This window comes from Triticum aestivum, chromosome 5A, assembly GCF_018294505.1.
Source record: "Triticum aestivum cultivar Chinese Spring chromosome 5A, IWGSC CS RefSeq v2.1, whole genome shotgun sequence".
Classification (NCBI taxonomy): Eukaryota; Viridiplantae; Streptophyta; class Magnoliopsida; order Poales; family Poaceae; genus Triticum; species Triticum aestivum.
The window spans coordinates 651,379,960-651,397,951 of NC_057806.1; the positions used below are offsets into that span (position 1 = coordinate 651,379,960).

The following is a 17,992-nucleotide window of genomic DNA, read 5'->3' on the forward strand; positions in this document are numbered from 1 at the left end:
TGATGGATATGATAAGATAATATTTTTGGTATTTTTATGATAAAGATGCAAAGTAAAATAAAAGCAATGAGAATAACTAAGTATTGGAAGATTAATATGATGAAGATAGACCCGGGGCCATAGGTTTCACTAGTGGCTTCTCTCAAGAGCATAGGTATTTTATGGTGGGTGAACAAATTACTGTTGAGCAATTGACAGAATTGAGCATAGTTATGAGAATATCTAGGTATGATCATGTATATAGGCATCACGTCCGAGACAAGTAGACCGACTCCTGCCTACATCTACTACTATTACTCCACACATCGACCGCTATCCAGCATGCATCTAGAGTATTAAGTTCAAGAGAACAGAGTAACGCTTTAAGCAAGATGACATGATGTAGAGGGATAAACTCATGCAATATGATGAAAACCCCATCTTGTTATCCTCGATGGCAACAATACAATATGTGCCTTGCTGCCCCTATTGTCAATGGGAAAGGACACTGCAAGATTGAACCCAAAGCTAAGCGCTCATCCCATTGCAAGAAAGATCAATCTAGTAGGCCAAACCAAACTGATAATTCGAAGAGACTTGCAAAGATAACCAATCATACATAAAAGAATTCAGAGAAGATTCAAATATTGTTCATAGATAAACTTGATCATAAACCCACAATTCATCGATCTCAACAAACACACCGCAAAAAGAAGATTACAACGAATAGATCTCCACAAGAGAGGGGGAGAACTTTGTATTGAGATTCAAAAAGAGAGAAGAAGCCATCTAGCTAATAACTATGGACACGAAGGTCTGAGGTAAACTACTCACACTTCATCGAAGAGGCTATGGTATTGATGTAGAAGCCCTCCGTGATCGATGCCCCCTCCGGCGGAGCTCCGGAACAGGCCCCAAGATGGGATCTCATGGATACAGAAAGTTACAGTGGTGGAATTAGGGTTTTAGCTCCGTATCTGATCGTTTGGGGGTACGTAGGTATATATAGGAGGAAGAAGTACGTCGTGGAGCTCTTTGGGGCCCACGAGGATGGAGGGCGTGCCTGGGGGGTAGGCGCGCCCCCTACCTTGTGGCCTCCCTGTTGGTTGCTTGACGTAGGGTGCAAGTCTCATGGATCTTGTTCGTTCCAAAAATCACGTTCCCGAAGGTTTCATTCCGTTTGGACTCCATTTGATATTCCTTTTCTTCGAAACCCTAAAATAGGCAAAAAAAACAGCAATTCTGGGTTGGGCCTTCGGTTAGTAGGTTAGTCCCAAAAATAATATAAAAGTGGATAATAAAGCCTAATAATGTCCAAAACAGAAGATAATATAGCATGGAGCAATCAAAAATTATAGATACATTGGAGACGTATCACCCTCCCACCCCTCCACTATATATATAGGGGCAAGGGAGAGGGGGCAGCCCCCTCAGATCCCATCTAGGGGAGGGGCGGCGGCCACGGAGGGGAAACTTGCCCCCCAAGCCAAGGGGGGCGCCCCCTTTAGGGTTTCCCCTCAACCCTAGGCGCATGCACTACAAGAAATATGTTAACTTGTGACCTTGACTATTGGTCACTGAATGGTCATTATTTTCCATTTGTGACCTTTTTGTGACCAAAAACAGAAGGTCAAAAGCTGGCGGTCATAAACTGAAATTAACGACCTTCTCTGTGAGAAGGTCGTGGACGTTTACGACCAAAATGTGCCTACTGTTTTGTTTTGGTCACTAGCAGCCTCCCTAGGCCACGTAGGCATCCGACGTGGCAATCTGATGTGGCACAAGATTCAGCCCGGTCCGATTAGGTGTTTTACATGGGCCGAGCCCAATAATTCAACCTATTTGTGTTTTTTCTGTCAATTTTTGGTCAGCTTCATGGGCCAAGCCCTACAATTCAGCCTTTTTATTTTCTGGGCTTAGGCCATTTTGCATTCCGTTTCATTCAGCCTTTTGTTTTTGTTTTTCATAAATGCACAATATTCCATTCCACTATTGTTTTGGCCATAGCCTTTTTAGAGCCCAAATATTATTCGGATCCAATAGACGAGCATTCAGCCTTTTTCATTCACAGATTTCAATTTTACACATTTCAACAGCAAACAATCAATAATTCTCACAATTAAATGATCAAATCCAAAAATCACTCTATGAAACTCAGAACAACACATCTGCATGATCCATCAAGTGTACATACAATCAGAAACAAATACAGAGGCACCAAAACTATTGTGCACATCTCCAGGCTTCTTCGGATCTTCGGTCATAGCAGCAGCCACCTCGGTCGCTTGCCTCGCGCTGGTGAAACTTGACATGAAAATATATTATGAACAGACCATTCAAGAAAATGACATTTATTTAGAATGATAACATAAATTGAGCTAGCTAGTACCATGCTTTTTGTTCTCCAACTAGTTAAAATGAGATACCCACTCATACAAGAAAACAGATACACAGTGCAAGAGATACCAAAACAGATACACAAGTTGGGATGTAGCAGGCAGATTCATCAAGTATATATCATGATGTGTATTCATCATATAGCTGTTGAGATCCACCAATGCTCAATGCCAAAAATGTAAGATAATGGTTATGGAAAATAGTAAACTTGTAACCAGATTTAAAACAAACAGAACAACAAGGTGATGCCATGACCAAATGATAACCAGAATGCTTTTAATAAAATGCATTGCTTCTAGCTGTTGTAGTAACGACATGTAGGTTCCATCAGGCCATGATCAAGTACTCCAAACCATTGCATGCTTTGCAAAATGAAATACTAGATGAATGTCACTAACAGGAGCACTAGGTGATTAATGGAACAAGACATGGCAGTGTATGTCTGAAGACAGGTGCTGCTTGCCGATGTTCTTTGCATAACTATAGGCTGACCGTCAAGTTAGCATTACATAAAGCGAAAAGGAAAGTGCAAAAGACATGGCGGCCTATAGCTATGCTGAGAACATAGACAAGCAGCACCTGTCTTCAGATATTGTTGGCTTGCAGCCACAGGTATCCTTGCTTCAAGTCAGGTCCAGGAACTCTTTGTGTGCACATCAAGGCAGAATAGCAGCCTCGGTCGTCCAGCCGCACTTCGCTGCAGGAAAACAAACAAATGGCTGAAGCATCTTGGTAGAAACATGATTAAAAAAACTGCTAAATGGACACTAGCAGCAAAATATATTAGAATGTTAAATTTAACATGCTAGAAAATTAAAGGAGAGTGCCCCACACACACAGTGTAAGTAAGACTAGCATATAGTAGTTTGTCTTCTACAGAATGCTTCTAATATAAGTAAGCATGAGAGTGTATGTGTTGGAGCTTCGTCATGCATGCAAATATTTTATGAGGAGAACTAGATACATGTATGTGATCATTAGAATGCATACGAGTGTAGTCATTCTTCCAAGCTAAGTAACAAGGCATGCAAATAGAGGTTATGGTGGCAGCTTTCTATTGGCTGAACTTCACTAGTCTACATGTTGGATTTATGAGTAGCTTGGTACAAGAAATAATACATGGAGTACAATGTAGCCAGATATTAGAAGAAGGTAGAAAAAGAAATGGGATGGTTGCCTCCCACGTAAGCAGATAAGCAGCACCCACTTTCTCTCTGATTCTGCACCCTTCACTTCTCTCTCTCGAAATGTACTCTAACTCATACAGACACACACAACAATGCTAGTAGGTATAAATTACAGTTTACAAAACAAGGGGATATAATGGTTTCCCTTGCTCAGTTTCTTAAGCCTACATATAGCATTAGTTTTTGAAAGCACACATCACACATATTTCTAATCTGGACAAAACAGTAGATATAAATCAAATTTTCTATGACACAACAGTAACATCTTTAAGTAAAGTAAATTCCATGGCATATAAACACATCAATTCATTCTGTTTGTGTGTCTTGTAGGTCTGAAACTACTCAACTACTATACGTGCGTAGTACTATGTCAGTAAGCACCAGAGGAGATTTAAAAGGAAGGACCATGTGTGTGTGTAGAAAACACACACAAGAAACAATGAACATGATCTATTTAGTCTGACAGTTTCCATTACACAGAGGAGATTTGTGGTTGTGTGCATCATGTCATATACTTGCAATTTGTCATGTTGTTTTCAAGTTGCGAACACATAATACATTTGCCAGGGAAATAAAACTAATGCATGGGGTGTAAATGCATTTTAGCTGGGGAGAAGACGTTGAGAGTGCAATGGACTACACTGCTAGTAACCTGACAGAAAATTCTTGACAGGACACACTTAACCAAGAGCAGCCTGCTCTGAATCTAAAGGATACTAACTTAGATATGAAAATAGCACAAAGCACAAAGCACCCAGGCTCTGAACTTAGAACTGAAACATCTACTTAGCAGCAGTAGTGAGCAGAGGAAGATGAGAGGGGGAGGGAGATGCTACCTACCGTGGCGGGTCGTCCCTTGACGGCGGCGACCTTGACCTTGGTGGCTGGGTGCGCCCCTGCCGCTCCTCGAGCAGGACAAGGCAGGCGGCTGCAGCTTGAGGAGAAGGGCACTGAACGAGCACAGCAGTATCAGGTATTGCGCCTGCACACATAGACACAAACACCCGGCGTCAACGAGGTAGGTAGGTACGCACGCACATCAGGTACGCACGCACATGAGGATGAACACGACGCATCAGTCAATCCATGGAGGAAGTGGTAGGTAGGTAGCGCGCATGAGGAAGGAGTCGAGCTCCTCCTTGTCGTGCGGGGAGAGGAAGGGGCATTGGTGGGTGGCGTAGGAGTGGAGGAGGCCGCCGGACTGCGCGAGCTGCGCGTCGATGAGCGGGAGGTGGTCGATTGGGGTGGCCACGTGCATGCAGCTGACGTGCGCCGCCACTAGCTGCTCGCACAACGGGTGCACCACCATCTTCCCCTTGAGCAGCTGCCGCTCCTCCGCCTCGGCCGCCAACGCGGTCGCGACTGCCACTGCCACCACGGACGACGATGAGCACTCCCCTCCACCTCCGCCCCCACCACCGAAGCTCATCTCCATGCCTCCTCCCTGGTCACCGACGCCTTGCATGGGTTGATCTATCGATCTCCTGCCCGCCGGAGATGGCTGCCGGCCTTGATGGCGGTGATGGAGAGGGAGTTGGGTGAGTGGGTGGGGTGGATCTGGCCGCCAGTTGAGGGGAGAGGAGGGGATGAGATGGAGGCCTGGATCGGCTAGGGATCTGAATCCCGCAGGGGGAGGGGATGGATCAGGGTGGGTGGGAGAGAGAGGCGGCGGCGGGATGAGGAAGGAGGGGGCGGCGACGGGGGGCTGTCATCGTCGATCTGGATCAGGGAGAGGGATTGGGGTGGGTGGCGGATCTGGAGCAAAAGAATGGAGGCGGGGGAGGGTGGAATGAGAGAAAGAATGGAGGCGGGGTGGGGTGGGTGGAAAATGTCCATGAGGACAAACCTAGGGTTTCGGCTCGGGTGGGTTTGGGCCGTTGGATCCGGAAGCATCCGACGGTGGTTGATGCGTGATCCGCGTGATATGCCCATGGTCCAATCAGAATGCAGCAAACCATTTGATGACCTTATGACCATATAAATTGGTCATGATCGATTCAAGATATAAATTTTCATTCCATTTTTCAGTGCTCAAAATGAGTTTTTTTGTGAAAGTCCTATCAAATATTTGTTCAAATGATTTCATATTGTGCACAATGGTGCCTCTTGGAATTTCAAACAATGTTGCCTAAGGGAGTTTTCATTTTCTTTGCACGGAAAATCCATTTTCCATTTTTCGAGTGCCCGAAAAGAGGTTTTTTTGTGAAGGACCTACCATATATTTGTTGCAAAATTGTACCAAATAAATTTTCTAAAATACTAGGACATATTTAATGCACAATTGACAAAATAATTGGGTGTAAAAAATTTTGATCCACCTCTCATGAAAAAGACAAATTTCCGCCGATTCAGTTGGAAGCGGGTCAAATTTGAACTGTAGCTTCCTTAAGGTTTGCTCTTTATTTTTTCCAAAAATCATTTCTATGTACATAAGTATCTATTTAATCAGAGAAACACCAAAAAAATTCAAGATTCAACCACTAGCTAGGAACGGTCATTCCCGCCGTTTTCACCGCATTTCGAAACGGGCATAAAAAATTCAAAAAAATCAAAAAAAATGGGAAACCTTCGCATTGTGTCATTATATGTGGCCAAGTTCCCAGGAAAAATAACAAACTTGTAATACATCAATTATTTTAAAAAAGTGTTCTCAGAAACGAGCTATCACGTGTGGAGATCAATGGCTTTCAAGCCAAATGATCAATCTTATGGCCACATCCATGGCATAGTTTGTTCAAATGATCTCATATTGTGCAGAAGGGTGCATATTGTAATGGCAAACAATGTTGCCTAAGGAAGTTTTCATTTTCTTTGGACGAAAAAATCATTTTCCATTTTTCGAGTGCCCAAAAGGAGGTTTTTTGTGAAGGACCTCCCAAATAATTGTTGCAAAATTGTACCAAATAATTTTTATAAAATACTAGGACATATTTAATGCACAATTGACCAAATGGTTGGGTTTAAAAAGTTTTGATCCACCTCTCGTGAAAAAGACAAATTTCCGCCGATTCAGTTGGAAGTGGGTCAAATTTGAACTGTAGCTGCCTTGTAGTTTACTCTTTATTTTTTACAAAAATCATTTCTAGGTACATAAGTATCTATTTAATCATAAATACATGGTTTGGTGGCTCTACGTCGAGGTTTGGATGGTGGCCGAGGGCTCCAACTCTAGAGCGCGTAAACTAGCATGCCCGCCGCGTGGTCACCGCATGACCGTGGTGTTGCCATGTGTTCTGGGCGGCCTAGGAATGTCTAGTGGGTTGGGCACTCCCCAGGTAGATGCTAGAAAGAAAATCACAACATAATATTCTCACGAGGAGACCGATCGATGCTCAAACATGAATAAGCAGCCAAGTGTTTGATTAGCGGTATGGGAAATGCACATGGCAAATGGGCATGAGTTTTGGCTGAGGATTATCATCTACTAAGGAGAATGTCTTCACAATTTTTTAGCTCAAAAGGAGGATCCTAGGTGGTACTTGCTTTGCAAAGTACCACGCTGGACAAAAATATGAATGTTGAAGCTGGGATCAAACTAATGAATGGATTGAGCTGAAATTTGGTGGAGGATGGTTATTTGGGCATAGGAAAGCATTGTGGAAAATTTATACCATTTGGACATGCCAAAGTAGTACTTCCTTCACAATGCTCTTCTATGGACAGAAACTTGGGAAAACTAGTGAGAGATATTGGATGAATGAACTGAGCTAAAAATTGGTGTAGGTAAGTTAAATAGGTATGGTCATGCGCTCATAAATTTTCAGATCATTTGGGTAAGCCTAGCTAGTACTTACTTCACAAAGCTTCTCTCGAGGTAGAAACTTTGAAAAATTCCTGAGAAAGATTTAATAGGAAAATTGAGCTGAATATTATCATGTGGCAATGATTTGGGTATGGAAGAGTGCTCGAAAAGTTTGAGGGTAATAGGAGGGGTCTATATAACACTTGCTTTGCAACATGCCAATTTGGCCATAAAATATAAATTAAACCTGGGCTCACATAGATGATTTGACTGAGCTGCAATTTAGAGGAGGTGATAATTTGGGCATATGAAGGAACTGTATAAATTTCATGTCATTTCGATATATAAAAAAGGTACTTCCTTCACAATGCTTCTAGGTGGAAAAAAACTTTGGAAATTTACCGAGGAAGATTTGCTAGGCAAATTGAGCTGAATTTTGTAATGCGGTAATGATTTGGATAGGAAAGAGTGCCCAAAAATTCCGAGGGCAATCAAGAATATATAAATAGCACTTCCTTCATAAAGTGCTGTTGTGAACAGAATAGGAAAACGAATATTGTTGAATTAGTTTTGAACTAGGCAAGGAAGGATTTTTACATATTTGATGAAGATATGACCCAAAGAATTTATGAGATTTTTTGGGGAATTTTGGGAATGACAGAAATATAGGTTGCTTCACAACCTAGGGCAAAAACTGCCACATGGACATGACACATAGGCAAAACTGATGAGGTGGCGCCTAGTCATAGCAACCCACCACAATTTACAAGGTTATGACCATCTATATTGGTCATGATCAGCTAGAAATAAGGCAGCAGACCAGTGTTATCTGCTTTATGACTATTTCGTGTAAGGAAATTACGACCTTTCTGACCAAAATGGTCGTTATAGTTTAGGGTTTGGAGCCCCCCGAACAGTTTTTGACCAATTGGTCTAAAATGGTCATAGATCTATGACCAATTCTTTCAGGGTCACTGACAGAAGGTCACTAGTTGACATGTTTCTTGTAGTGATGGGCCCTAGGGGGGAATGGTGCCTAGCCCACTTAGGGGCTGGTTCCCCTCCACATACAGCCCATAGGGCCCTCCGGGGCAGGTGGACCCTCCCGGTGGACCCCCGGAACCCTTTCGGTGGTCCCGGTACAATACCGGCAAACCCCCGAACACTTCCGGTGACCGTATGAGGACTTCCCATATATAAATCTTCATCTCCGGACCATTCCGGAACTCCTCGTGACGTCCGGGATCTCATCCGGGACTCCGAACAACCTTCGGTAACCACATGCTATTTCCCATAACAACTCTAGCGTCACCGAACCTTAAGTGTGCAGACCCTACGGGTTCGGGAACCATGTAGACATGACCGAGACATCTCTCCGGCCAATAACCAACAGTGGGATCTGGATACCCATGTTGGCTCCTACATGTTCCACGATGATCTCATCGGATGAACCACGATGTCAAGGATTCAATCAATCCCGTATACAATTCCCTTTGTCTATCGATATGTTACTTGCCCGAGATTCGATCATCGGTATCCCCATACCTCATTCAATCTTGTTATTGGCAAGTCTCTTTACTCGTTCCGTAACGCATGATCCCGTGGCTAACTACTTACTCACATTGATCTCATTATGATGATGCATTACCGAGTGGGCCCAGAGACACCTCTCCGTCATACGGAGTGACAAATACCAGTCTCGATTCGTGCCAACCCAACAGACACTTTCGGAGATACCTGTAATGCACCTTTATAGCCACCCAGTTACGTTGTGACGTTTGGTACACCCAAAGCATTCCTACGGTATCCAGGAGTTGCACAATCTCATGGTCTAAGGAAATGATACTTGACATTAGAAAAGTTTTAGCAAACGAACTACACGATCTTGTGCTACGCTTAAGATTGAGTCTTGTCCATCACATCATTCTCCTAATGATGTGATCCCGTTATCAATGACATCCAATGTCCATGGTCAGGAAACCATGACCATCTATTGATCAACGAGCTAGTCAACTAGAGGCTTACTAGGGATATATTACGATCTATGTATTCACACATGTATTATGGTTTCTGGTTAATACAATTATAGCATGAACAATAGACAATTATCATGAACAAGGAAATATAATAATAACCATTTTATTATTGTCTCTAGGGCATATTTCCAACAATGAAGACATCAGAGATGGATTTATATAAAAAATAGAATAATAATAATATTTTTGAGACAAAATAATAATAATTGGCACTGGGGATTTATTCATTGCTCAAAACATCTGGAATACAAATAATATCTGGGACTGTCCCTAGCCAAACATGGCGCCCTACTGGAAGAGTAGTAGCAGCCTTAACTAAACTATGAGCTTCATAGTTATTTTCCCTATGCTCAAAACGAAATGAAACGAAATACTAATCTTCCCCTAATAATAAAGCATAGATTGACTCCGTGGATTCACCGTCATAATACATTTTTCGCATGAATTTACGCTTTCAGTTTTTTTTCACCCATATTATTTTCTACATCTGAGGTGGTACTATTTTACCTGTGTATACTACATATATCTGGTACGTAAAAAAGAACGATTTGTTCAAGGGTAGGTCACTTCGTCCACGGCTGGGTGTGTCATTCGTATGGGCCAGCCTGAACGGCCCAACAGAGCCAAGGAAAAAAAGAGTCTGAGTCGGGACTCTTCTTCATGACTCATGAATCCTCCTCCATATATATGATGGCAGCTCCTCCGCCCCTCCTTCCTTAAAATCCTCCTCCTCTGACGGAATCGTTGTAACATATATGGCAAGTGCGGCGCAAAGCTCGCTAGGGATCGATGCACTCCGTGGCGGTGGCACTCGAGGCGGACGGCCAGAGCTGGGCCGATCCGACTCCGCGGCCAACCATTGTTCTTGATCCCGTGGATGGATGGAGTAGACGAGGACGAAAGCCGACAAATGAAAGGTTGGACGATATGGAGTACAGGATGACCTCCAGTAGCCAATCGTATAACACCAATGACACCATGGTCGTCGTTGCCACCGCGATGAGGTTACGCGTCTGCTGACCCACCACCACATTATTGCGATCTCACGTTCTCCTTGAATGCTTGCGACGGTGTGTTCCAGCGACTATCGATGCAGAACGAGCGGGCCATCTACATCCCACCTGCCCACAAAAACCAGCAGCCAACATATGTAAACCAACAGTGACCGGGACGCAAACTCCACTACACGCAGTCTTCCAACCAAGCAAAAAGAGATTTATTTCAGGATTCCCGGCGATGCGCAATCAATGGGAGGAGATGTTCCCGTCGACGACGAGGTGCCTACGGTGACTCCGTAAATCTCAAGATGATATGCCAGCTCAGTCTTTCGGAGGTGCTCATAGGGATAGGATGTGCATGTGTGTGTTTATAGGGGTGAGTGTATGCGCGTGTATAAGCTTGTGCCTGTACTGATGTTCAAAAAAAAAAAAACCCACCAACAAGAGGTAGCGGCACGCGAGCGGGATTACGCTTTGAGCGCTGCTGCCGGCGCCAAGCCTTCGCCCAAAACCGCGATCTGACGACTACTATGATTGCTTCAAGAGGCACAAGGCGCCCGACGCTCCAGCCTCAGTTTCCTCGGCCATATCTCTCAAGGAGCATGGGTGGCCCTCGCACTAGAGATGACGAAGAGTGCACACAGTCGAAAGACTACAAGCGCAAGAGAGGTGCGGTGGGTTTGTGGGTGCTGGTGATTAGGCATGCATATGCAATGGAAAAATGCAATGGATTTGTGGCTACTGTTTGTTGGTGACTAGAATGCATCACGGAAGCAGCTTCGACAACAGCCAATCATCTTTCTTGTCCAACAAATGTGCTTTGCACATACAATTTTCACTAAAAATATAGCCTGATATATACATTGAAAAATGGAATGATTCGTTTCGTCCCGTGGTCACTTAGTGCATGGATGTGATTTCTGTGCTTGTGGGTTTTCCCATCGTGATAAAGACTCTTCATCATTAAGGTAATATTAACAAAGTAATTAACATATCTAATGTGTTTTCATTCTTCACAATATATTTTCATTCCAATCAACATATCTGATATGTCTTGATTAACCTTGCACTCTTAAGCGCACATAAAAAAATTAGAAGCTTATCTTATAAGGTTTAGTAGTTCCATCATGTTCAAACACTCATAAGTTTCTATTGATTAGGAAGATGTTGGCTTCACGTTCTTTTGCCTTTAGTTGCTGGTTTTTTGCTACGATAAACTGAAATAACTAATGCACATCTCCTAACATAAGTTTTGGGCCATGAATTTTAATTGAAATCCATAGAATGCAGATTAGATGCACCAAGAAGGTAAAGATTGTGTTGGCACATACTATGATTTGATGTAGTGATATTATGTTGCTTTTTGGTGAATGTAAATTGTATTACGTTTTCATGGAAAGCCTTTTCTTTCCCCTCTCTCATCATACTACCGCTCTTATCCTTGGTTCCCATATAAACAAAGGAATATGATGGCTGACATAGTGATACTCTTCCTCAACAACATCCGGAAACATGATCTTCCATCAACAACTTCAGAATATGCTGGTGATGCTCAACCTGCAACTTGGCACCCATACCACATTTTTGTTTTATGTAGAAAATTGACAGATTTTTATGTGTTCCATTATGAACTAATTATTAGAAAATATTTCTTCGTGAATTATGAGATTGATCTTTCAACATGGCATAGAAAATGCACCTTTCAATACTTCTAATAATGTTTTGCTCCTTGCAAAGTTGTTTGAGTTTTTATTTAAAATTTCTATGAACAATTTATTGTGTACCCGTTGCAATGCACGGGCATTTGTGCTAGTATATAATTATATATACACACACGGCACATGGTTAATGGGCCGGAAAAGTTAAGCAAAATAGCAGCGCTTGAGAGAGTTGAGACTGCCAGTCCAGCCCAAACAGAGCCCGGGACGAAGGCTCCCGTCATCTGTTCCAGCCTGTTCTTCCTCCCGTTCCCCTCCGCCCTTGCCCTCATCGAGGCGACCGGCCGACCGATCGGTCTGACCCCAAACCCCTCCGCCGCCGCCCGCCTCCCCATGGCCGGCCGCCGCGCGCCGCACGTCATGAGCCTCCACGACTCCGGCCCGCCGCTGCTCGGCCGCGCGCCGCAGCACCCGCAGCCCGGCGACGACCGCGACGAGCCCCCGCACGGCGCCCTCCTCCACCACCCGCGCGGGGGCCCCGCGCAGCACCCCGCCGTGGCGGCCCTCGAGGACCGCATCGTCGCCCGGGACCGGGACATCCAGGAGTTCCTCGTCGACAACCAGCGGTTCGCCGCCACCCACGTCGCGCTCCAGCAGCAGCTCATCTCCGCGCAGCACGAGCTCCGGGCCGTCTCCATCGCCGGCACCAGGGCCCGCATGGAGCGCGAGGCCGACGTCTGCGCCATCGCCGACCAGGCCGCGCGCATCGAGGCCGAGGCGCGCTCCGTCGCCGGCGCGCGCGTGGAGATCGAGCAGGTCCATGCCGATGTGCGGGTGCTCGCTGCCGCGCGCAACGAACTCATGGACCGGCTCAAAGGCCTCCGCGAGCAGCTAGGGCGCGCGCAGTCCAATTCCGCCAAGTCGGAGAACGTCCGCTCGCAGATTGAGACCATGCGACGGGAGATCCAGAAGGGCAGGTATTACCATCTGTTCAATTTTATAGAATCAAAAAGGGTACACCTCGTCACCCCTCTTATTCAAATGGGACCAAAACCCTACTCCCAGTTCATGCCATCACTCAGTTTAAGATTATCAAGTTCCAGCACTGAAACATAGTACTATATCTTTTTGGACGATTGGTGTGGATATTATGTAGTATGTGCTTAGAGCGTTAAGTCACATCTTAGCATATTTTAGGAATTTTTAGTCCACAGAACCTGCTAGGGAAAAGTTTTCTGGGCATTAATGAGAATGCAAAGCAGCCCTTGTTGTGCTGATTGCTGAATTGCTATTGATTGCTATGCTCAAGCAAACTGCTCTCCAAAGAAACTTTTAGATTGTTAGCATATCATCAAGCATTAGGGTTAGGGCAGATCAATGGTTCCTTGTTTTTTGCCCTGAAGATCAATGATGTCACACAATTAAGCTGGTTTTCGAGAACCTTCGATACGGTCGTTGCATGAGTAGAATTATGAGCTCACATGTGAAAGATTTCATTGCTTATGTGCTTAACAATTTGTTAAATTTCTTTGAGCAATTGCTGTTGTATGGCCTAGTTGAGATATTTTGGTAGCAAGATAGAGTTACTCAGGGCTGTGGATGTTTGCTTGTTTGCTAGAGATTAGAGACCAACGTAGGACCCGCGGCAGAGTTATTTCTACAGCAGTTTGTAGGTTATTTGAATTTATATTGGAGGGTTATATGCTCATCTGCTTCTTAATTTGATAGGGCTGCAATTGTTAATGACTTAGAAGCATAAGGGCTGTTTAATTTAGCAAGTTCTGCCCATCTGCAAAATGTTATACACCAGGCTTTGGAGAGGAGTCAAGGGATAATGCATGCATTTTACTTCATTTTCCATGCTGCATTGTTTAACTGATGACAAATCAAACATTGGTCATAGGTCGCATGGCATATCACACTTCAGTTGGTGAGGCATATATGAACCAAATGGCCTCATAGATTTCATATACTAGGCCGCTAGGGTAGTGTTCAATTAATTATTGCAATTAGAGTTGTTGTGCCATCAATCACACTTGTAATGTATGGATGCTTTTGGGGCCATAGCTACAGCCGGCATGGCAGCACCTGCAACCACCTTGACGTATTGTGGGAAGGCGGCTCAGGGCAAAGTTATCCTTTTCCTTAAGTTAGCTTATTTACTGAAACCCTGATTCATGTTGCCATCTCCTCCCACCTTCCCCCAACACCCGAGGTCACAACATGCGAAGGTAATTTTGATAGGGTTGCTAATCAGGATAGCCCTGTTCAAATCCAAACATATATGTGAACTGTTAAAGACACCATCTAGCCTAGAATGGCTGCATGAAAGAGCAGGAAAATAGCTATGTAATGGTTGCTATTGGGGTTTGTCTGTAAGATTTATAGATGAACTTTGGATTATTGGACTTGTCAATGTACTGCACATGAATTGAAATGGTAGGAAGTCTATACCGATTTCAAGTTTCAAGCATCCCATCTGAGATCAATTGTTGTGGTATGATAATAGATATCTAGGGTTGTGGGAGCATTTATGATTCGCCTTCAGTCTAAATATTGATATTGTCCTTTTCACTTGTAATGGTCAGCAAGCTTTTCTGTGATGTTGGTACTGATCTAGTGGGTCTTGCTCTGTACCATCAGACCCGATCCACTGTCTTCCACTAATGTCCTTCCGTATAATATTGGTAGGGCTGCGGTTGAATTCGAAAAGAAGGCACATGCTGATAACCTTTTACAAAGTAAAGCAATGGAGAAAAATATGATTGCCGTGGCTAGTGAGATTGAGAGGCTTCGGGGTGAGCTTGTAAATGCTGAAAAGCGGGCCACTGCTGTCACCACGGCAGCAGCTGTAACTAACCCTGGTACACTACTGAATCTCTATGGGTTATTATCCTTTTCCTCTTCTGTATTAGCTAATAGCTTTAGAAGTATTTATCATAACTGCTTTAATCAGTATTTTTAATTCCATAGCGTACAAAAATACACAACCAAATCCACCATATGATCGAATTATTTGTTTTTGGCCCATAACGTCCGAGACAAAATAGATACTAAAATGAATAAAGGTTATAGTAGTTAGGGAGGAGAGTAGAAGAGATGCTTAGCATATCAGCTATCATAGATAACTTGCGTTTAGCAGTTTCAGCCTTCTTGGGCCAGTTTGTGGTTGTTCATTGTTGGGCTGGCTTGTGGAATCTAGTTAGGTATGTGATATTATGAATATTTATTAACTCTAATCAGATTTTCCTACTATCACTACGAAAAAGATGCCTAGTATTTATATGCAAAAGTAGAAAAAGATACAAGCCCGTTTGGAAAGTCTGTGATGCCATGCAAAACCATAAAAATAGGCATCTTGAGACTTGAACTTACTATCCTGTGGCCTGTACAACCTGACTTTAGTTTGTGAAACTAACTTTATAGAGAACTGATGAGGCCAGCTGTTTGGCCATCTCCGGCTTTTAGCCTGGATAAGCTGATGTTGAAGTTGGGCCAAACAAGCTATTACTCAGAATACTTCTTAGGTGAAATTATATGCTTGTTTTCTTGCGCCATTGTTTTGAATCAGTTAGTTACAATCCTATTTCAGGGTATGCTCAACCGTACAGCAGTTCTGAGGCAACATATGCCACAATGTATGGCAATCCCGAGGCAGCATATGCAGCATATGGCAGTGCTGAGGCAACATATGCTGGAACATATGCCAATTCTGATGCTTATAGCACCACTAATCAGGTTTGTTACCTAGCTTTATCGTTGTGCTCTTATGTCCTTTTGGTACTAGTAGTTACAACATTTGCATACCTAGATTGTTACAGATGTAAAAACTGTGTGGTATATCTAGTTCAAAAACACACTAATTACCGGAAATTCAAGTATTGATCTGATGATCTCGTTTCCCTACTTTTGTGTTGCTTTAATAACCTCTATATCAATTTGGTGATTTAAAGAGACTATTATGTTTGTTTTGTTGTTTCATGTACAGTGTGCACATGGGGTTTGCACATCTTCCACACACTTGGAAAATTCTTGTTTCCACTCATTCACTCTTCTTCGTTTGTTATATTGGGGATCTCTGAATGATTTGTGTGTTGTGTACTATGTATTTCTGAAATTCCATTTTCCCCTATAAGAAGCAGGGTAGAATAACATGGTTAACAAGCAACCTTTTACATTGGTTGCAGTCATTGATCCCGCTCTTTTACACCTTCCCCGGTCTATGGCATTAGGTTTGTATATAATGCATGACATTATAGATACCGCTTGCTCATATCTGAAAGTCAGTTTTTTGTTGTTGTCAAATAACGGTTTCATTACACGGAGTCATAATACTCAAAATCTGTATTACGAAAACACTTCTAAACAATAAATTGATTAACAATTACAGAGTCATAATACTCAAAATCTGTATTGCGAAAACACTTCTGCACAATAAATTGATTAACAATTGTGATAGAAAAATCACATGGGTCCAATCGTGTTTGGGATCAATTGTAGAGGGAAGTTCCAGGTCCTTGTATCTCCCCCCTCACTGAAATGATATACTCCCTCCGTCCCATAATATAAGAATCTTTTTGACACTAGTGTAGTGTCAAAAACGTTAGTGTAAAAAAGGTTCTTATATTATGGGACGGAGGGAGTATCTATTTTGAATTTTGCATCTCTTCCAAACTCTAAAATACTACTACTCCCTCCGTTCCGAATTGCTTGTCTTAGATTTGTCTAGATACGGAGGTATCTAAATCCAAGACAAGTAATTCGGAACGGAGGGAGTAGTACTTAGGACCTAGGTACATAGTACTGATGAATTTTTAATTCGAATTCGTCTTGACAGGCTCAGACTCGCACTGATGGTAATCCACATTACATGACCCAGCCGGCTCACTATGCGCAGTACGAGGGCCAGCAGCAGCAGCAGCAGCAGCAGCAGCACACCAATGTGCAAAGATGAATGCTGACTCATGATATCTTTGACCTCGCGTTGCAATCTTCTTAGGGCTTTGCCAGTGTAAACGAGTAGATGCAGGATGCACCGAATTGAGGTTGACGGAGGGGTGAGTTCATTGCATGAAAGTGCTGGGAGATCTTGTTTATACATTGTCATTGGTTGATCAACTCTGGGATGTCTGTACAAATCGATAGCTCGGAGTATCAGTCTTCCGCAAATTCTTGATGTTGTGCCGTCTTGATAATCCACCGCTTAGTTTTATTTTTTGCATGGTAATACGTGTCCCATTCATATTATATAAAGAGCAAAGTACAAGCCACGTACGGACCAACATGACAAAATTGAAAAGATAGCAGAATATCTTTGTACTTCAAACCAACGTCCGTCACCACCATAGTAGTCACTAAAGAAAACAATGACGGATCACCTGCTCATCCGAGCTCGACGTGGCTTTCATCGCTGCTATGCAGCTTTGCGGACCTCCAAGGTGGCTCACCAAAAGTGAGCCATTCTCGTTGAACGAGTCAGACGGGGGCAACACCCTGGACACGACATCGAACTCCAGATCTGGTACCCCACCATGAGTAAGACGCCGAAGGAGGAAATCTTACCTGCCATCCACGAACCATGAACCTAGCACACGTTTCGTCTTCTAGATGTCGTCGATGCAGACCACAATCTGCATTCGTTCCTGGACTACCTCCCAAGCTCCGCGCCGGCACTGGAGCAAACACCGTCGCAACGGCGGAGCCCGAGAACACAGGTCCACCACGAGGATGCCGCCGGCCACACCATCCTTACTTAAACAGACTGGTTTCCAAAATCAACCTCAATCATAGAACCAAAGGCCTCGTTAGGAATGAAACCGAAGAATCTTTATTCAACGCTGTCATCGTCGCCGCTAAAGCCAAGACGATGAACAACCTAAAACCTAGACTATAAAAGAGTAAAACGATCCACACACGTGAATCCGGTGATCCTCCTCACCACCGACGATCGAGATCGCCGGCGGAGGGGAGCCGCCGGAGGAAGGCGTTAGAAAAT

At 43.6% G+C, this 17,992-nt stretch overlaps 1 protein-coding gene across 1 annotated transcript; it reads left to right on the plus strand.

Moving 5' to 3' along the window:
* The first annotated feature begins 12,267 nt into the window (after positions 1-12,267).
* Positions 12,268-17,173, plus strand: LOC123105637 (protein FLX-like 1). The gene is made up of 4 exons (XM_044527735.1): positions 12,268-12,974; positions 14,689-14,861; positions 15,590-15,735; positions 16,835-17,173. The coding sequence occupies exons 1-4, from the start codon at positions 12,391-12,393 to the stop codon at positions 16,949-16,951; spliced, it is 1,020 nt and encodes a 339-aa protein (XP_044383670.1). The 5' UTR covers positions 12,268-12,390; the 3' UTR covers positions 16,952-17,173.
* Positions 17,174-17,992: the final 819 nt, after the last annotated feature.